At 33.9% G+C, this 21,982-nt stretch overlaps 2 protein-coding genes across 5 annotated transcripts; both read right to left on the reverse strand.

Moving 5' to 3' along the window:
• Positions 1-649: 649 nt before the first annotated feature.
• HUA1 (floral homeotic protein (HUA1)) lies at positions 650-9,373 on the reverse strand. 4 transcript variants are annotated; one of them, XM_021443816.2, is made up of 12 exons: positions 9,017-9,371; positions 7,944-8,191; positions 5,965-6,024; positions 5,790-5,867; positions 5,636-5,677; positions 5,345-5,539; positions 3,456-3,493; positions 3,320-3,366; positions 3,052-3,206; positions 1,765-1,818; positions 1,346-1,483; positions 650-1,135 (listed from the first exon to the last, which is right to left on the reverse strand). In XM_021443816.2, exons 1-12 carry the CDS (start codon positions 9,207-9,209, stop codon positions 935-937), a joined length of 1,449 nt encoding a protein of 482 aa, XP_021299491.1. In that variant the 5' UTR covers positions 9,210-9,371; the 3' UTR covers positions 650-934. The 4 variants fall into 4 exon arrangements, with proteins under 4 accessions (XP_021299491.1, XP_021299490.1, XP_021299492.1 ...); XM_021443815.1 differs by having other exon boundaries at positions 5,636-5,698; positions 9,017-9,369; XM_021443817.2 differs by lacking the exon at positions 7,944-8,191 and having other exon boundaries at positions 5,636-5,698; positions 9,017-9,360.
• Positions 9,374-16,101: 6,728 nt separating this feature from the next.
• Positions 16,102-20,154, reverse strand: LOC149526289 (uncharacterized). The gene is given in 4 exon segments (XM_089785593.1): positions 16,102-16,583; positions 16,694-16,837; positions 16,840-17,014; positions 19,966-20,154. Coding segments are annotated over 4 exon segments (990 nt in total).
• Between the last annotated feature and the right edge of the window lie 1,828 nt (positions 20,155-21,982).

Consider the following 21,982-nt stretch of genomic DNA (forward strand, 5'->3'; position numbering starts at 1 on the left):
GGAGACTAGCTTGTAGGGTACGAACTAAAGCAACAAGGTCAAGAAGGATAAGGGAAAAAAGCCCTTGAAGTGTTTTTTGTGTGACAAGCCACACTTGGTCCTAAACTATCTTAAAAAGAGCAAACTTTCTACCATCACATGGGAGGACAACGATGAGCAACCAAGGGGCGGGACCTTGAGGCTAGGAACCATGATGCTGGCAACACTAAAATAGCACAAGCTGAACCACACCAAGGGCTTAGTTTTCGCAAAGCCGGACAAAAAATCGAATGCTTTAGTCTACACTGATGCAAGTGATCTATTTGCTTCTATTTAATAATCTACCTATTTAATAGTATTACTTCAGATTTTCAATTTAACATAATTACTTTTAATCTTTTGCAATTTTGTTGCTATTATTTTTTATTTTTCTTCAAAAGGATTTTGCTTTTGCAAAACAAAAAAACGTTCGTCCTCGTATGCACATTTCATCGACCATACCCCATTTTTAGATTCGCAAATGCAACTATCTCATTTTTGCACCCAAGACCTAACTTTTCATCTTCGTACACCTTTCTACACCCAAATTCAGCTCTCGAATTCCATAGGGAAAACCTTAAAAGGTTTCTAAAAGGTCAAAACATTTGAAAACACTTTCAGGCTCCAGCCATCCATTCAACAACCAAACCACTTGGATGATGGAACACTCTCAACACCTCAATCAAGTCTAATACTTGATAGTTACAACCTGGAACAGCATAAATACTTCCTAAAATCTAACAGTCCAAATATAAATACAAACAACAATTGAACTACTAATATAGCAAAGCTTTTCGAAAACGTAACCAACCAAATTTTGCATTATATTCACATTGTTGATCCTAAGGTGATTGATGGAGCATCACGCTATCAAAGGTCACATGAAAAGCCCCATAAAACCACCTAACTCACATTCTTAACAGCTTCTCATTGCTATGTTTGTTCCCACAGTTTCAGCCTCTTCCATCTCCCCTTTCTCTTCCCCACCAACTGCTGTGGATGGTCCTTGTGCTGCAGCAATTGCCATGACCTCCCCAGGGGGTGGGTGATCAAATTTGCATGTTGCACCATACTTGCACGTTCCAGTCTTCATGTAGTATGGACAATGAACATTTCCCTTCATTGTAATCCCATGAGTCAATTGCCTTGGTAGCACAGACGGATATACATATGCGTAATTGTACCCAGCCAAAAAAATTTACCATCTAACACTACAATTTTTATGCTTGAAGAAGAAATCCTAGACAAATGCTGATGCACCACCAATAAAAAAAAAAAAGCATAAATTATATTCAAGCACAAAAGCCATCTGGAGAAAAGATATTACCTCTCTCCTAGGTAATCCTGCAAGAGTGAGCTTAATAGCCTGCTGAGATGTTTGCTTGGTTTTTGACGCTGATCGATCAATGGGGTGATGAAACTTGCATCTATCCCCAAACCTACAATCCCCTGTCTTCATATAGTACTGCAATGTAAATAAATAAAAGGGGGGAAAAAAGTCACCAAGAGCATTGCTTCCCAAGTTGCAAGTATCATCACAAAGTAAGCCAACAGTTTGTCTAAGGTAACTTGGATGTTTTATAGCATGAAAGAATTGTGCAGCATCTTCTAAAGTAAAATGATATCAACTGTATGACAACCATCATGATGGCAATAAGAACATTAACAACAATGCATTTCAAAATTTTTTTTTTAAAAAAAAACAGCATATACCACAGCTAGAAATTCAAAACACAAAATATGCACCTCACATTCAGTCTGTCCAGGTCTCTGAGGATACACAGTTGGAGCCACTCCCAGCTGCAACAGGTAAACAGACAACATGCATCAGCATTTAAGCAAACAATAAAAATTCTTAAACATCAAGTAAAATGCACTTCCAATGAGCAAAAGATTTTGTGTTTTAACGTACAAAGATATTTTGTAAAACCTAGGAGGAAATATTGAGCTAAAGATTACTCCAAATTTAGCAAAACGGTATCCACAAACAGCCCAAGGCAGTCAACAAGCTTACTTGGAACTACAGAAGACCGTGAGAGAAACTTGAGACACCTTCACCTACACAAACCCATCCATAAACTTATACACCCAACCCAATTAAATGGGTATTGAGCAGCACACCCCTTTAACCGATTTAAAAGCAAGTGATAAATGGGCTGCAATGGGAACCTAATAAGTAGAAATTCTTCAAGTGCAATTTGCAATAACTTTTCCAGAATTAAAAATTTATTTAAACATCAAATTTTTTTTTTTGCAAAAAAAAATCACTTTTACTATATCCTTTTTCTTTTTTTTTTCTAGTCTTTTTTTCCTTTTTCTTATCTCCTTTTCTCTTCTTCTCTTTTCTTTTCTTTTCTTCTTTCATCCTACCAGCTATACAATTTGGCACCACGGGGCAGAACTTGCCTCAACTATGCCAAAAAGAACCAAAATTGGTACAACACCACAAGGGCCAAAACTAGCCCACAGTTGGCGCAACCAGATCCGAGGCTTGCCATGGCTTAATCTAGCCCTGGAAAGCCAAATTATCATCAAGTAAGGCCAAATCTAGGCTTATCAAGCCAGATTCAGTAGATTGGCTTGTGGTCAGGAGGGAGGACAAGAAAAGAAAAAGAACGTAGAAAACTGATCATTTTTATTCGTTTTGAATATGGTAAAATTTTTTAGATCAAAACATTTAAACAAATTTCTCAAACAACAATTTTTGTTTATTAAATTACAATTTCATAAAGAAATAGAAATTTAATGGGCAGGTTGGGCATCTCCCATTCAAATGGGTAATGAGTGGGTTGGACATATTAATATAAATTAAATGGGCCATAAATTAGTAAATGGGTATTTGTAACCTTAACCATTTAAACTCCCAAACCCTCCTAATCATCCTTTGGCAACATATATATATATGTATATATATATATATATATATAGAGAGAGAGAGAGAGAGAGGTAAAAGGCAATCAAATATATCTGATGAAATTCACTTCATGAAACAGAAAAAGTTACATGCAGAAACCATAAAAAATCTCCATTTACCGTTGGAAACGTTGGCTGAGCAAGTAGCGTTGACTGACCTAATCTGGGGTCAATAGTTTGATATATAGAGGCAGCTGGAGTAACAACTCCAATGTTCAGATTACTTGCAGAGGCTACAAGGGAATGGCCTACCACTGCAGCAGGTGGATTAAATGCTGCACAAGAACTCAGCAATGAAGTGTTAGGCACAGGCACTGAATGAAACATTTGGATATTTAAGATCCTGTTTATTTTATCTTTTATATAACAAACACTGTATTAAACATACCATTCCTGTCAGGATGATTGTATCGGCAACTAGAACCATACTTGCAACTAAAATGCAAAAGGTAAGTTAGAAACTTTTGGAAGTTTGGATAATACTCCATAATTCTTCAATAATAATTTGCCACAAGGCTAAGTACCTGCCAGTTTTAAGGTAGAATGGACAATCTACTTCATCCTGTCAGAAGCAAGCATAGTTTATCCATTAAGCCAGATTCACAATGTCATCAAATTAATAATAAAAGATCAGAGAAAAAGTGACATTAGATAAAAAATTCTGAAAACAACCCTCAAAATATCCTGGAAATCTCAAATGTATTAACTAAAATATTAGGTTCAAATACTCAAATCCAAATATCTAAATGTCAATAATCAAAACCTAAACTCCAAGTTAAACATAACTTGGAGCTTCATCAACCTAGCTTTTAAGCCCATGGAAATAAAAGTTCATCTAATACCAAGCAAAGTCCTATCAAAAGAAACTAAACAAGCAACCCATAAAATTGATTGAATCTGGTTTTCTTAATCTAGGTGTGGAGCTGAACTTCTTCCAGAACCTGAAAGAATGCCCTCCATCAAAAAGATCTATTTCTTATTTCTATAATTTTCATATCTCATCAAAAGAAATTTGACATAAAATGAATCCAACCAAACATCAAACTACATAGAAAAAATTGATACCAAAGAACTCAAGAAAAGCTTCAAATTAGGGACTTTCTAGCCCAAATTTTTATTTTCCAGTCATAAACAAAAGAAAAAGCTGCCACCAGCCCATAACAAGTCCCACATTCGCTTTCTAGATTTTGTAGAACATGTTTTTTAGTCATGGAACTTAGCCCTTCTTTTCTTCAAAAATTGAGTTTTGCTTTCAAAAATTTCAATTCCCACTCTACATGGACGGCATCTCCCAGCAGCCCTAAGTTACATAAGGTCAGCGGCATCTTTGTTGTTTCCCTTTGTTGCATTAGCATGTCACTCTTCAAAGACTTCTTGCTTTCTATTACCATTTGGTTAGCTTGAAGAATGTCACGAAAGTAAGAAGAAATTGAGATTATCATATATGATTGATTACGAAGAAATGGGATTAATCCCCATTTGGCACACTAAGGCAGTGCCCTTAACTACGCCTTGCGACATTTCTGCTGATGGCCCTTGAATCATAGCAAAAGCAACCTCAACCGCCGTACCCAGGCACCAGTCTCTGGAAGCTTCTGAAATGTTCAATCTGTATGGCCTCAGTAATAAGAATATTTTGGCCCTGGTTGCCCCCAATAATTAATTGGATCCTTAATGCTCCAGTGAGGCAACCACAGCCTCAGTGCAATGGAAAGGCCCCCCACGCCGGTGTGACAAAAGGCGCCTAAAATAAAAAGAACAGGGCCTCAGTTTCTGCTGTTGGGACTAGGAATGGTTGCCTTAAAAGCTCCGTGAATGGAAGCCAGCTTTTAAGAACTTGTGCATTTTATTAGAGAAAAGGATAGTTGTTCAAGTGGGGAAAGGTGCATTATAATATACAAGGGTCATGAGAATTATAACAGATGTTGACCTCTTTGTCGACTTCTGTGAACTGTCTCATCAAACCAATTGAACCGATAATCTACTCCAGTTATCTTGCCAATCCATTTATGAAAGCTTTGATATAAGGGTCATGAGAATTATAATGGATGTTGACCTCTTTGTCGACTTCTGTGAACTGCCCGGTCAAACCGATTAAACTGATAATCTACTCCTCCAGTTCTCTTGCCAATCCATTTATGACAGCATTGATATAAAGTAGTGATTAGTGTTTTCATCTAAACTCACAGTACTTAACTGCCCCAAAGAGAACACACATCATAAAAAAGGACAAGAGGCAAAACAAAGGGCGGAACATGTTCATACACATAATACTACAGAGAGATTAACTAAACAAACTGAACTGTGAATTATTCAATCATTTCATGTATTATATAATGCACATGGAACACTGCAAGTCCATCCACCATCTATTTATTTAAAAAAAAAAAGACACACACACCACACACATTACCAGTCTTATAGGAAGTCCTTTGGAGTTATGAAATAGTGCAGGCTTAACATCTGCAGTTGCACCCCCAGTCTTACTGACTATTTCAGGCTGCTCACCTCTGGCATTGTCTTGCCCAGATGATGCTATTTGGATATCTTTTGGGTGGTGGAATTTGCAGGTTGCACCAAATTTACATTTTCCGGTCTTCACATAGAACTGACAAAATATAAGATGAAGGATGACAAATTTAATATCTCAAGTTGGTACTAGTGATACAAGAAGAAATAAATGGGTGGTAGATATATATCTTACAGCACATGAGGGCTCAGATGGCCTCTCTGGTAAGACAGCTACCTGTATATTTTCAAAAGCACCCTGACAAATGAATCATGACATTGTCATAAAGGGTAAAAAAAACAAAAACAACAACTGCAAAGTAGGGAAACCCTGGATGACTAGCACATACAGAAATAGCCAATTTATCTTTTGGATGATTGAACTTGCACTTTGAACCAAACTTGCACCTTTGGGTTTTCAGAAAATACTGCAAAATCAAATAGGCAAAAAAACAGAATATGTTGCTCAAATTTAACTTAACAAATAAATTAAAAACATAAAAAATGGTACAAATCACTGCTTACAGGACAATCTGGCTCTCCCGCTCTCTCAGGGAGGGATTCACCAGTGGTAGCGAGTGGAACCTAAACAAACAAGCAGCAACTCAAACTGTATCATAACAATGCAGACTGACTTTCCTTTTTGCCATATCAAGATAGAATTTCTAATAAAAGGAAACCAACATGAGTTCTAAGCTCATTGATACATCCAAATAACAGAGAAACAACTAAATAAAAGGTAAACAAACAACAAAAGATCCATGTCTCTTTAATTGGAACAACTATGCAACACTTGTCCAAAACGGTATGCAAGTAAAACAAAAATAATTCAACCAACCATATATTTAAATGTACACATAGGAAACAAATAACGAGGTGACATAGTTGTAGATATTAATGGAATCCACTCAGAAATTTAGAACCAGAAGCTACTATCAGATAGCCCATCAAACTTAGACAAACAACTGGAAAAGCATATCAATAATCGCTGGATGTGTCAATCTCTCCATCCAGTACATTGAACCCATCTAGCAAGACAGACTGACAGCCGTGGACACATTCATATGCAAGCACAGATGCGCACCAATCAGTAGAATATACGAGATTTATGCCTTTTTACCACAATGTTTTCATTAGGCTGAGGTCTGAAAATGTCTCAACTTCCATTAAAAAAAGACTGCCAGAGGTTCTTGAGTCAGGGCCCTAAGGAGAAGCCTGCTTTCTGCAAATCATCATTCTAGATTGTTCTTAATACAAGCCCCCAAAACAGTGACTCCTCTGATCATGCCCAAGAAGAGCTGCCAAACGTAACTTGCTGTCTTCTATACCCTCATTTAAGCGAAGTTGGAGGGAAAGAAAAACAAACACTCAAGCATATTTGTGCTTAAATATATTTTGATCAGACATGGGTGAAATACATTAGTCACATAGTTGATGTTGTAGGAGGATGAAAATTTAGCTATATTTCAATTTTGTAAACTTTCAGTAGATAACAAAATTCCCAATTTGTTGCCATTGAAAAACATTATAATAGATGTATCATCCATACTGCTTTTTTATAGATAAATGTATAAGCATCTAATCTCTATCTTACAAAACCAGCCCATTATGTAATTTATATCGTGCCATAGAGGCAAATCTATTAGACCCCATTTAATCTCCCGAGTTATATTCCATCCAAAAATTTTTATTTTAAATTTTCATGTAGAGCTATTCTAATGGGCAAGCCAAGCCAGAATCCTCCTAAAACACTTAGAACCATGCCCACAAATGATGACATGAATACAAGAACATTAAGTGCATATTCACACAAAACCTTGTCATTTAATTACACTAAAACCCAAGTTAAAAAAATTAAGCCTCAGTATCAACTTGCCCATATCGAAAGGATCATAACATCATACTATGAAAATGTTCAAATAAATGGGTAAAGGAGGTTGACTATTTCAGATGCTTTCCTCTTAAACGCCCAAGGATGTGTTAAGAGTTCCCAATAAGGAACATGAAATCAGATTACTATGATATTAATAAATGACATCTCTATATAATAAGTATCCAACTATAACAATAACAAGAATGTACAAATTCAAGGAGAGAATGAATTTTCAAACAGCTAATTTTGGAACCATCTCTGGAAAAGTGGACCACTTCTGTAATGCTTGGTTACTTACAGTTATTTAACTTTATAAAACATGCAACCATCAAACTATAGTAGTGTGAAATCTTTTAAAAACATAGATAAAAATAAATATATACCCAGACTACCTTCATACCTATGTTTATCTATGCATAAAGGCAGCAATCATATGTTTTAAAGGTGATAAATAGCAGGAATGTAATAGTACTTCGCTTATGACTATAAAAAAATGCATAATATATGAAAGTCAAGGATTAATTTCATCAAATAATAATGCTTATACTGTACCAAAACAAAAGAAATTTCTATAGGCAGAGTCTAATAAGTTTCATTATCATTGGTGTAAAAGATGGCAATAAACGGTCACCTCTTTCCAATCTGGGATTCCACCTTCAGGAACCCAAATAGGATGGTCAAACTTGCAGCTATCTCCAAATTTACAGGTTCTTGTGAGCATATAATGAGCACAATCCTTCTCTCCTGGCCTCTGTGGATATATAGGTAAATTGCTTGCACTCTCCAATCTAGGTCGCTTGACTAAAGAGCTAGTAGAATACCAAGCTTCAGTTTGCCCAATTGTGTTATGGGCATCCAAAATATTCTGATGGTAGAGCACTATAATACATAGTAGTTATATACACGAAAACAGAAAATATATACATTACTAATATAAGTTTGACATAAAAAGTGCTTTTATACAAAGGAGATATGGTAGTTTGGGAATTATATACCAAATAACAGTATGAAAAAAATTATAAATACTTATAATCTTGTGATTCAAAAAGATTACTAAACACTAGATAGGTAGTTAGACTACATACAAAGACAATTGGAATCATTTGGAGATACTCTACGTTCTTAACAGTTAGATTAAGATCAAGATGACTTACAATATTTTTATAGAAGAAGAAAATAAAATCAGGACAACTTTTGAACAAGCTGATGCAATCTAATAGCCTATAGGTTACCCAGTTAAGCAAGTATATGCACTCACCCATGTGAAGTGTAGTGACATGTTGCTTAGAATATATAAAGTAGTAACAGGTTGAATGATATACAGCCGAAAGTACAAATGCTATAAGCATAAGGTCAATTAAAGTCATCATTGCTCCCATCTCCGACGGTCGAGCAACTCAAACATGTAGACTGACATTATAGTTAAGTGGTTGGTTTGAGTATGATGGCTCCGTGTACTGGGGTGAATCTAGAGAGAAGAAGAGTCACTCTAAAGTTTGAAAGTGAAGTGAAGGCTATTGCAAAGATCGTCCTTAGAAATGGAATAGCATCAATATCAATATTTGAAAGAATTACGGCAAAGAAGGTAGTTTCATTACAAGTAAGACATTCAAACACACTATAAGACAATTGAAACCGAGGATCAGATTTACGCATGTGAATCTAAAGGAAGCAGTAGCTATAATCTGAAGGAAGTTTGGTTACCTTCGGAGGGGCGTTTGATAGGCGCCGCGGAGGAAGGGACGTCGACACCTGGAGGCCAGGGCTGGAGGTGGTGAAGCAAATGCGAATGAGCCGTGGTCTCGGAGTCCAGATAACGCTGGAGCGCGGAGGAGAGAGAGGCCGTAGGTGATGGGCTCGAGTATCTAGGCGTGTATCCATACAATTGGTTAGCCATTTGGCGAGAGAGACGAACCCTGATTCACAAATTCCAACTTGCTCTGCTCCCTCTCACTGATAAATTAGAGAGAGATAGTTATCCAACGGGAAACAGCAGTGGCGTCGGAGGGCAGCCAATGAGCCCTCTTTTATTTTTATTTTGGGTGGATTTTTACACTTTTATTAAAAAAAAAAACCAGTTAAGGACAACCCATATCGTGTTAGAATTTTTTATCCTCAATTTGAATTACATAACATTTTGGTTACTACATGGCAAGACCAGATCAATTTCTTTTGAGGCTTGATGTTTAAATTGGGCTAAACATTTGGTCACTTTTTTAATTAAGAACCAAACATCTCAATTGTAACAATCAAGATCCAAATATTTTTTATTTTTTATAATAAAAATTAAAGTTAGAGGTGTTTGGAACGTATTTGATACGCACATGGCATGGACATTAACTTAAATTTTTGCGTTTAAGCAAAAACAACTCTACTTTTTCTTATTTAATTATTCCCATGGGTTGAAATTTTTCACCATTTTATTTTCTCACCATTTTAGTTTTCCCATCATTGACCCAATTCACCCATACTCCGCTTCCTCTCTTCTACAATCCACCTTCCATCTCTAGTCGTTTTTGTTCTCCATTGTCTTACCATCCAGTTGGGTATCCATCGTTGTTAGCTTATCAAGCGTTGTCTGTTTGTGGGTTTTCATCGCCACCATCTTGTCATCGTTGGCTAAACCAGAAATAGGTAGGTATGCCCTACATTTTCATTTTCATTTTCTATCTTTAATATTTGCCACAAGTGAGGTTACGATTGAATAATTTATCCACATAACGTGTAATAAATTTTGTAAATGGCATATAGCATGTTGTTGTTACATGCTAAGTCAATAATATGATGTTACAAACCATGGTAAAAAAATTATGTTGTTACATGTCATATTTGACCAATGTGAAAGAAAGAAAATCGGTGCATGAAAACTTATTGGCTGGCAAAGTGACTAAATGAAATAAAAAGGTAAAGGTGTGCATGTATTGTGATTGGTCCAAGAAGGTGGCTAAATAAATAACCAATAGAAAGGAAAAGGAAAAGAGAAATGGCTTGGGAACTTAGGCAAAACCGTGCCTTCAAGGGTGAAGAAGAGAAAGAACTTAGTTCTTGCAAACTCCACCTAAAAGAGAGAAAGGAAATAGTGGAAAAGAGAAATCAAATAAGGGTTTGATTCTGAATAAAATATAAGGAAAACTGTGAGCTCTTTTTTTTTCCTTTCTTGTAGAGTTTCGATATTTTACCACCCAAATAGTTTTCAACATTCAAGAAAAAAACCGTGGAGTGTTGATGGAGGTTTAAAGTTTGGTTTCAAGATTCAATAGAAACAAGGTAAGGATTGTGGTTTTAGCTTGAATATTCTTTGAAAATGGGTTAGTAAAAATGAAAAATGTTGTGGCAGCAAAGATTAGTTTGATTGGAAGGGATATAGTTACATGCATGTAACTAAGCTATTGTGAATGGTGGATTTGAAGTATAAGGAAAGAGGCAAGTATAATCTTTCATTTTTAATCCTATGGTTGATAAGAAATCTTGGAAGTTTGTTTATGAGTTATTGTGGCAACTTGATAATTAAACCTTTGGAGAAATATTGAGGTTGCATGCAAAGATCTAAGCCATCACAAAGGTAAGGTATACAATGTGAAATGATTGTGTAATGCCTTAAGTATAGTTAAAAAACAATTGTGCTAGTTGAAATCTTGAAAAAGATATTGTGGACATATATTGTTTTGAAAGATTAAAAAAGGTTAAGAATGTTGGTGCAATATGAATAATATTCATGCAACGTGAATGGAAATTGATATTGTGCTTAGTGTTAGCATGCCAAATGTGAATAATGGTGTATATAAGCTTAGAAATTATTTGGTGAAATCGGATTTATAGTTGATGCCCTATATGTGATTAATAGTATGAAAACAATAGTTTGAACATGATGAATGTTATTAGAAGATTGACATGGGCATTTAAAGTCATAAACAAGATGTCGGGTTTATGTAATTCAAAACTAACACTAAGAATTTAGTGCAAACAGTTATCTTTTAAGGATCAAATATGAAAGTATAGAACTAAATATGAACAACAAGTGTAGAATATAATGGCAGCAAAGCTTATTAAATATATTGGATTGAATTAATGTCAAGAAGTTGATAAGGCAAGGATTATTAATGCAAGCATAAGCTAAGCATTTGAGGAAGTATTATTGAGGAAGTAACATCCCTCCAAGAAAGGTGAGTAAGTGGTGTTTATTTCAAAAGGTTCCACATTATATACTATTATAAGTATGGTAATTTGTCAATGCGTTATGCAATGCTATTGCAGAAAGCATGAGTTGCTACCAAACGATAGGTGATTTGAATACCTATTTGAGAATAAATTATACTCTACCATTGAGGAAGGCATGGGTTGGTAGAAAAGTATATGTGATTGCAAATGCAAATGAAGTTTGAATTTGCTTTGCACATACTACATATGTTATTTATATAAAATGTTTTAGAAATCGAGAAACAAGCCTTTTGCAATGCATTTGTAGCAAAACGTGCCTTGCATATTTGGGTGGTGTGCATATTTGATTATGCTTGATTATTGGCCAAACTTTATGTTCACCATGCTTTGACTTAATTTGAATCGTCATGCAAAGGTTTCACATCATGTGTTCTTGTAAACAAGGTTCTAAATGTTGCTATAACTTGTTTTCAAAATAATTTTAAGATAAACCTTTGGAAACCTTGAGTTGATTATAAAAAAATGGTTTTGGCAAACTGAGAGAATCGAAAGTAAGTTCGAATGTCACATCAGGATAGTGTGACCTTTGTGCATAAGTAAACTCTAGCTAGCGATATTTATTGGGTCTCTGATAAACTGTGATTATACATGGCAAGGCCACGGGTTATGATTATACGTGGCAAAGCCACAGGTTGTTGCATAGTTGTGACCACATGATTACTCCGATGTCACCCAAAAGGCATTATAGTCCAATTCAACTAACAAGTGACATGCTTTTCCAAAAATTGGATAATAAGAAGATGTACCATTAGAAGTTTTGTATGCTATCCTATATGCCATAGTGCATCATCAAGTTTCTTGGCCCAATATTTCATTGATGGAGCTACGACTTTTTCCAAGATTCGCTTGATTTCCTAATTAGATACTTCAGCTTGTCCGCTTTGTTTGGGGATGATATGTACATATCACCTTGTGAGTCACTCTGTACTTTGCAAGTAAAGCTGTGAAGAACTTATTACAGAAGTGGTTGCCTTCATCACTTATTATTGCTCTTGGTATGCTGAATCTTAGGAAAATATTCTGCTTTAAAAATTTATGGACAACCTTTGCATCATTTGTAGGCAATGGTGAAGCATCCACCATAGTCCACAACTACCAAGATATAGCAATTGATGAACAATGAGATGAAGGGTCCCATGAAATTGATCAGCCAAACATCAAATATCTCCTTTTCCAAAATATTATTGAGAGGCATCTCATGGCATCTTGAGATATTCCCCACATGTTGACACCTATCACAATGCAAAACAAAATTGTGAGCGTCTTTAAAAAGCATTGGCTAGAACAAACTTGATTGAAGGACTTTTGTTGTTGTTCTCTTTCCTCCAAAATATCCCCCATATGCCGAAGAATGATAGTGTTTTCAAACAATTTCAACCTCTTCCTCTTGAATGTACGTTCTCATCATTTTATTTGCACATCGCTTAAACAAAAATGGTTCATCCCATACAAAAAATCTAACATCATGGAAAAACTTCTTCTTTTGATAAACATTTAAGTTAGGAGGAAGAAATTTGGTTACAATGTAATTGACGTAATCAGCATACCAAGATACTCTCTTTTGACCAATAAATCATAACTACTTATTAGGAAAATTCTCATTAATCAAAATCAAGTCTTTACCTTGATTGTCATTCTCTAACCTTAACAAATGTTCTACTACTTGATTCTCCGTGCCTTTTCTATCTTTAATTTCCTAGTTGAATTCTTATAGTAGCAATTGTTGTCAATTTTGCATACGCAAGTATATATATTGAACAAGTAATATAGACAGTAAGTTCAGAATCGTATCCCATAGAGATTTGTTCATACTTTTTCACTAAGTACTAAAATTATGACAAATTAATCTTTTTCAAATAACTCAATTTTGCTAGAAAAGTAATTGCAACTAAATTTAATTAAACACTAAACTAATTAGTAAAAGCTAAAAATTTTCTAAAGAAAGACAATATATTAAAACCTAGGATTATGCGTTCATTCAACAATTCATTTGACAACATCTTCTCCTATTATTTACATTCATGGGTGGTTTTAATAACCTAGAATCCAAAGCTACGTACAAGTTTCTATCAAGATGATCACATAAATACCTAACTTAATTGGGTCACTATTTATCAATAGTAATCAATTAAATAAAGTTCCTTAAGTTAGTGTTCTAATTTGACTATGTATGGCAATTAGTGTATGTCTACCTCAATCGCGAACTAGATCACCTAAGTGACGTGAACATACATTATTCAAACCTTAGTCCAATCTAAAATTCCTCTGTCGAGTGTCAATTAGATTCGCAAATCTGTTAATTGTTGGCCAAACAATTGAAAGCATTAAGAGTATATTTGAATAAGCAAAACTATACCCATTCATAGTAAATAAAAGAGAAACAAATATTCAAATTACATGTTGAAATCCACCACAATTCTAGAAAAATTGTTTAGCTTGTAATATCTAATAAAAACTTCATCCAAAGAAAATTAGCCATTAATCTAAGTTAAAGAAAATAAGAAAAACACAAAAGTAGAGAAAAAACTCATAGTTGAAGCTTTATGATCTTGATTCTCCATTATATTCTCTTGCTTTCTTTCTTTGTTTTTGGCTATTTTTCTCTAAAGAAATTGCTTGCTGCCCCTTAAATAGCCTCCAATAACCCTAGCTTCCAAAATCTCATAAGCTTTTTATTTTGGAAAATTCCTCAAGAGCCATGACTCACAAAATAGGAGGCTCAACCCTCACAGCTTATATTTTGAAATTTGCTTAAAAGTTTTTTCAGCATCAAAGCGTTGGCTTCTTGATAATGTTTCTCTATGATTTTGTTCAAACTGGGCAAAGTGGTAAATAAGAAAGTTATATCTCTATATTTTATCTTTACAATGGCTTAAGAATCACTTCAATTAGACTTCTGGAGTGAAACATATGCTTGAAAAAATGCATTATGTTCAGTTCATGCAGACTACCATAGCACTCTAACTTCGACAAGGATTTTGACCATGATTAAATCAGAAATGGGAGAAGTGACAAACACCAATGTTGTATCCCTTCCTCTTAGATTTCTAGTTGTCCAAGAATATCCTCATTTGAAGTTTTGTAGAGAGAGTTATGGTCAAAATACCACAACATGTTTAGAAAATTCTACACTTAATCATCTTTGCTTGGTTAATCTCCATGAAGTTTCATACACTTGCACACCTTCAAAATAAGGATTAAATCAATGATGGCTTAAATTAGGACTTTTGACATAACATGAGATAAAATTACTAAAATTAAAATATTCCAACATGTATTATCTTAATAACGAAAAGCATAAAATTTACCTAAATTACTTAAAAACACAAGGACTTGACTATTTTTAACAATGAAAATGTGACAAAATAACTCTATATTATAGAGTTATCAGCAATATCCACCTTATTAACATTGGCTTAGCATCTTTCTTAGCAATTAAATACTTAATCGCAGAATGATCAATGTAAACAATAACTCTCGTGCCAATCAAGTAAGAACAAAATTTATCAAATGCATACACAACAGCTAATAGTTTTTTTCAGTGATGATGTAGTGCATTTGAGTTTCTGCCAAGGTCATGCTAGCATAATATATAAAATGAAAATTTTATCATTTCTTTGTCCTAGCACTGCACCTACCACATTGTCACTAGCTGAACACATAAGCTCAAATGGAAGTGACCAATTAGGAATTACAATAATGGGTATAGATATCAACCTCTTTTTCAATTCTACAAACGAAGCACGACATGCATCGTCAAACTTAAAAGGAACATCCTTCTCCAACATGTTACCTAAAGGTTTAGAGATTTTGAAAAAAATTTTAATGAATTGCCGATAAAATCCAACGTGTTCAAGGAAACTTTTAATACCTTTTCCTGAATTTAGTGGTGGGAGCTTCTCGATTGTCTTTATTTTTGCTTTATCCACCTTTAATCTTTTTCTTGAAACTTTATTACTAAGAACTATGCCTTATTGTACCATGAAATAACACTTCTCCCAATTCAATGCCAAGTTTCTTTTTTCACATTATCTTAAGACTCTATCAAGATTCAATAAATAGTTATCAAAATTATTACCAAAAATAAATAAGTCATCCACAAATACCTCAAGTGATTACTCCAACATATCAAAAAATATAGCCATCATGCATTGTTGGAAAGTGGCTAGAGTAGTACAAAGTCCAAATGACATCCTCTTAAATGCAAAAGTGCCATAAGGGTAGGTAAATGTTGTCTTCTCTTCATCCTTCGAGGCTATCGTTATCTGGTCGTAACTTAAATATCCAGCTAGGAAATAATATAATTTCTTTCCTACTAGCTATCTAAAATTTGATTAAATAAATGGTAGTGGAAAGTGATTTTTCCTCATGGCCTTGTCGAGCTTTTAATAATCCATGCATACCATCATTCCAGTTATGGTTCTTATAGGGATGAGCTCATTTTTATCGTTGGCTGCCATTATCATCCCACCTTTCTTTGGTACACATTACACCAAATTTAGCCATGCACTATTCAATATGGGATAAATAATACCAACATCTAACCATTTGATGATCTCTTTTTTTACCACTTACTTCATGATCGAGTTGAGTCTTTGTTGATGCTCTATGGTGGCTTTGTGGTCTTCTTCTAATAGGATCTTATGCATACATATGGAAGGACTAATCCTTTTTATGTCTGTAATCATCCATCCTAATGCTTTTTTGTGTTTTTGGAAAACTCTCAATAGCTTATCTTTCTGCATGTTTGTAAGATTAGTTGAAATAATAATAGGAAGTGTGGATGATTTATCAAGACACACATACCTCAAGTGATTGGGTAGAGGTTTAAGTTCTAACTTTAGATGTTCTTCTATGGATGGCTTTGTTGATGTAAATGAAGAAGAAGCATCCAACATCTCAAACCATGTCCTCATGATACAAGAAAGAACATCTAACAAATTTAAACATTCAATAAAATCTTTGTCATCTCTCTCTGAATCAACTACTAAGGAAGCTTTAAGTGGGTTAATAGGGTGACTCCCTTTAAACATTTCTCTTGTGACTCTATCAACTATACTCATTGCATAACACTCATCATGAGCATTAGCAAATTTTAAAGATTTAAAGATATTGAAGGTTACCTTTTGTTCTTGGACTCTCAAGGTAAGCTCTTTGGCATACGTAAGAAAGGTTTTCCTAGGATCATTAGAACCTTTCTATCTTCCTCCATATCGAGTACAATGGAATTTGTTGAAAATATAAATTTGTCAACTTTCACTAGCACATCTTTGACAATGCCTCTTAGATATGTGATGGTGTGGTCTCTAGTTGTAAAGTCATTAGGGTGGGCTTAATCTCCCCTAAACCCAATTTTTTATAAATAGATATCGGTATCAGGTTGATACTAGCTCCTAAATCACTTAAAGCCTTGTAGAAATATAACACACCAATAGTGCATGAAATTGTAAAATTGTCAAGATCTTTTTGTTTTGTATGATTGCACTGCACTTTTTTGTGAATGCCATTATCTCAAACTCACCCAATCGTCTTTTTTTCGATAGTATATTCTTCAAAAACTTAACATATAAAGGCATTTGCTTTAAAGCTTTTACAAATGGGATGTTTATACGAAGCATCTTGAACACTTCCACAAACTTCTAAAATTTACTTTCTTGCTGTTGCTTTTTGAATTGCTAAGGAAAAAAGGGTGGTGGTGTGACTTTAGCTTCCTTCTCATCATTTTGATTGTCTGGACTTATTATCTATTTTTCATTCTAGGCTCTTTTGTCAACTAGTTAAGTTTGTCGAGTGTTGCCTTTAATCTTTTTACCACTTCTCAAGGTAATGGCCTTAACTTGCTCTTCGTTATCCCTCATCGAATTTCCCTTTGTGTGACTAGCAAAGTCCTTTGAGTTTTGTTGTTTATTGAGCTTGCCAATTGTACAATTGGTGTCTCAAGGTTTCTCAATGAGGTTACTTGACTTTGAATGAGGAAGTTTATCTTGGCCATGTACTACATCAGTATTTCCTCCAGTGATGGTCTTTTATTTGGAATAGAGGCTTTTGATTTCTATTGAAAACCAGGGGGAATGTTTGACCTTGAAGCTGATGGTCTTTGATGTTTTCCTCATGAGAATTTTGGATGATTACTCTATTTGGTATAATAAGTGTTGGAGAAGAGGTTGTTTTGCTATCTGTTCCTCATAAACAGAACAGTTTCTATGTTGTTAATTAGACATTGATCACTAGCGTGTCCATCTCCACAATATTCACAAATTACTAAAGGACTTTGAATGAGACTAGCGCCAAAAGAATCAAAATTTTTAGTTAAAGTAACCACCTGTGCGATTAATGTTGGTTTGGCTATGGACGACATGTTCAAAATATGCAACGGAAGAAATTAAAACATTAGAACCAAACATACCTCCACCCACGAATCACCATGGTGATATTTTATACATAGAATGACATGTAAAATTGTAAAATTAGAAGCTAGCCTTATCAACATTCTTTTGATTGGAATAGCAATCTCTACAATGCAACCGGTGAACACCATAAGAAGCTAGATAGCCAATTAAGCTCTTGGCCTCTAATGGTAGTACACACGATTTCACCTAAACCTTTAAGTAAAAGAGGAAAATTTTAACTATGCTTTTGTTCTAACAAAAGGGACAATGTTTGTCTTTTTCTACTTCTCACAGAGATGGCTAAATCACACACTTGAAAAATTGCTTCAAAAATAATTTTTTTTCTTCACAAAGTAGGTGACGGCAAACAAAGAGAGAACCTTTTTTCTTTTCTTTTGTAACAACTTACAATCTTTTAAGAAAAATGTGAAACAAGCATATCTTTTTCATCTGTGGAAAAATAGTTAAATGTGATTTATGTTGTTAAGTTAAAATTAACTTTAATTCTGCAACAAAGCCCTCCATATTGTTACACATTACAATATGGGCCCATGACTTAATTTAACTATTTTAGTTAAGCCTAATGGAAATTAAATTGAAATAATTTACTTTATATTATTGCAATTTCGACATTATAGTTTAGTTATTTTTGGTTATTTTTATAATTAGTTTATTTTAAGAAGTTATTTTAATTTTAGGTTTATTTCTTTTAATTTGGTTATTATTTATTAGTTTTTATATTTTTGTAGGAACTAAAAGAATTTGGTTTAATTTTGGAAAGTAGATTTTTGGACCATTGGAAAGCTAAAAGACAGAGCTAAAACTTTCATGAAGATCACTTTGCCAATTCTGCTTTGAAAATAAAGAAAATCACATAAAAAAATGATTGGTCGTATTGTTATTGGAATGGTAATTTTAAGACAGACAATTGATGTTTGGGCCTAATTACACTATTAAGCCCAATACTTAGAATTAGTAGGTTAATTTAGGGACTTGTAGGTTAAGATTGTTAGTATAAATAGGATACTTTAAGAGAAAGTAAAAACTAACTTTTGGAGATTAAAGAAGCTAGAAGTTAAGGTTGAAACTTGGAGAGCAAGGCTACAAATATTTGTTTCGTTTTCTTCCTTAACTTTTATTTTTCTTGTTACACTTAATGGTTGAAATTTATATAATGTTATTTGTCTTTGCAATTATGACTAGCTAATTTTCTTTTTATAGGATTGCAATTGAACTCACATATAATTTGATTTTTTAATTTCTTTCTTGATTATCTTTAATGGGATTTGAATCATTTATTTTAATTTGTTCTTAATGCTTTTAATTGCTTGATCACTAATTAAATTGATTTAGAAACCCAAATAAACTTGGAAAAGAGAGTTTAGTGTAGAATAAAATAGGGATAGCATACGATCATATTAATTGATTTGCGTATAGGATAGGGATATACCTATAGATCATATGTAGCTAGATTAAAGCCTGAACTTAATGAGTTTGTTTTAATTTCAATTCACATAGGGATATAATGTTTTAGGTTAAAATGATATTTTTATGAGATGAGTCGAGAGACCCTTATAAATAATTGAGGACTCTAGGTTAGCAATTCAACCCGTTGAAATAAGTTAAGGAAGAGCGTTAAGATTTAGATGAAGTGTAAGGGATATTGTAATCTTAGGCTTGTTTGATTTGATCTTTACTCAAGTTATTATTACTTTGATTTTTCTTTTTAGTTTAAATTTTGGTTAATTAGTTTTAGTTAATTAATTAAATGTGATTGTTTGGATAAGATTAAATTGTTATAAGTTTAGTACCTAGTAAAATTTTAGATCAATTCTTTGTGGAATTAATACTCTGCTTGTTTATATACTATCTTTTCGATAGGTATACTTGCGTAGGTAGAAATTTAATTGACAACAGACAATAAAAAGTGTCAATAATTCTTTTGAAGGTCCAATCTAAGTTTCATGTTTAAAACATGTAATCTACATGCTCACTTAAGGATTTCCTAACTTATCATCTTACTCAAGGTAGGATTTCACATCTAACTCCTTTCCTACATGTAGATCGCTCTGACGACCATTGATAATTGTTTGATGCCATCGCTTCTAATAGGTCATATGCTTCATCAATAGTTTTTCCCATTAGTGCTCTTCCTGCAGCTGTATCAATTGTCTCAAACTTGGCTACACAAGTCATTGTAAAACGTCTATACTTGAAGCCACTTTGGGAGACCATTATGTGCGCAACACCTAAGTAAGTCCTTACATTTATCCCAAGCTTTATATAGTGACTCATCATCAAGTTGTATTCGTTGGAGGGAAGTATTTTGCAAGGAACTTTTAAGCAAGGTCATCCCATGTTGTGATTAAGCCTGTGGGTAATGAATTCAACAACACCTTTGCTTTATCCTCAATGAAATGGAAATAATCTCTGTCAAATAGCATTATCTGTGACCCTTTTGTGCTTAAATGTATCACATATTTGCAGGATATTAGATACATGAGCATTTGGGTCATCATTTGGAAGACCCCCATACTAGATTGATGTTTGAATCATAGCGATGATGGCAAGCTTGATCTCGAAATTATTTGCTTGTATGGTTGGCCTTCTAATGCTTTATGGGATACCTTGTACTAAGGGAACAACATAGCCCCTTAATAAACGATTCTCTTTAACTACTTTATTTTCGACTTGCTGCTCTCTTTGTTGCTTATCCATTGTATTTGAAAAACCAAAACCTTTTTGACTTTCTCTTCTCAATCTTTGAAATGTCTGCTCGATCTCTGGGTCCCAGGAGATAATCTCTATGTTTCATGCTCTACGTATACAATGTCAAAACACACTTGTAAAAACCCAAAAGAAAAACAAAAGTTTAGTCTAAGACAATTTGTTTAATTTAATATCAGTAAGGATAAATACAAAAACAAATCCTCAGCAATAGCACCAAAAACTTGTTGTCAGTTTAATACAAGTAAGTTTACGTGGCTGTACAAGAATTATAAAAGTAAGTCGAGTATCGTTTCCTATAAAGATTTGTACCTATTCTTACTAAGTACTAAATTTCTAACAAAATCTATCTTATCCAAGAGCTCAGTTTTGAATAATTAATTAAACCAAAAACGATTTCAAAATTAAGTAAATAAAATAGAATTATGATATCTTTTAATGTTTTATCTAAACTAAATCATTCTCCTTAACTTAGATTAGTGGAATATATGGCTAACCTAGAATCCATATGATGTACACGGCTTTGTTGAGATTATGCACACATACCTTTCCAAATTAATCCCATATGTCTATGTAAACGAATGAGAAAGTGTTTATTACATTCTTAATCTAATTTGGCTGCCTAAGGTATTTAGGTATATGTCTATTCTAAACACAAAACTACTACCTAGTGAATTGAACAAAGGGTATTCAAAACTATGGTCTATTCTAAACTCTTTCTATCGAGTTGCATTTAGAAACCCAAAACATTTCAACAAGTGATCAAGTTGTGAGCAGCACTTAGTATAGAATTGAATAAACCATACATCATCCATTAATACCAAGTATGGAAAGTTCAAATATTCAAACTACATAATGAAATAACTCATAATCCTAGAAAACAAAATTAGTTCATTATCGTTTTTATAGCAAACATAATTAATTCAAGAGAAAAGATCATTTCTATAGCAAACTAACAAGAAAGAATTGAAGAGTAAGAAATATCAAAGCCTCTTTTTATTCTTGATCTTCGATTTCTTCTTGTTTCTTTTGTTGGAAAGCTTTTTTTTTTCTCCCAAAAACTGTCGTTCATTACCTCTATAAGCCTCCTTGAGCGTCTTCTCTCAACTGCTGAAAATCCTTTATTTATATCCTCTAAAAACCCTAAAAACTCATTTCCTGATTGACTACATTTTTATAACCCATGTTAGAGCATCGTGGCCTTGGTACAGGGGCATCGCGACACTCCTGACTTATATATATATATATATATATATATTGTCCATTTTTCAACTGGCACGACAATGCTCCTCCATGGGCACTATAGTGTTGGACTCTTAGGAATTAGTATGGGAAC

Source organism: Theobroma umbraticum, unplaced genomic scaffold, assembly GCF_002168275.2.
Source record: "Theobroma umbraticum cultivar Fairchild unplaced genomic scaffold, ASM216827v3 scaffold_25.0, whole genome shotgun sequence".
NCBI classification, from domain to species: Eukaryota; Viridiplantae; Streptophyta; class Magnoliopsida; order Malvales; family Malvaceae; genus Theobroma; species Theobroma umbraticum.

Coding starts and splice junctions, on each gene's coding strand:
- HUA1 (XM_021443815.1), bottom strand. CDS start 9,209: ATGGCTAACCAATTGTATGGATACACGCCTAGATACTCGAGCCCATCA. Junction 8,192..9,016: donor TATCAAACGCCCCTCCGAAG/GTAACCAAACTT, acceptor TATGTATTATAG/TGCTCTACCATCAGAATATT. Junction 3,494..5,344: donor AAGGACTTCCTATAAGACTG/GTAATGTGTGTG, acceptor TGCTTCTGACAG/GATGAAGTAGATTGTCCATT.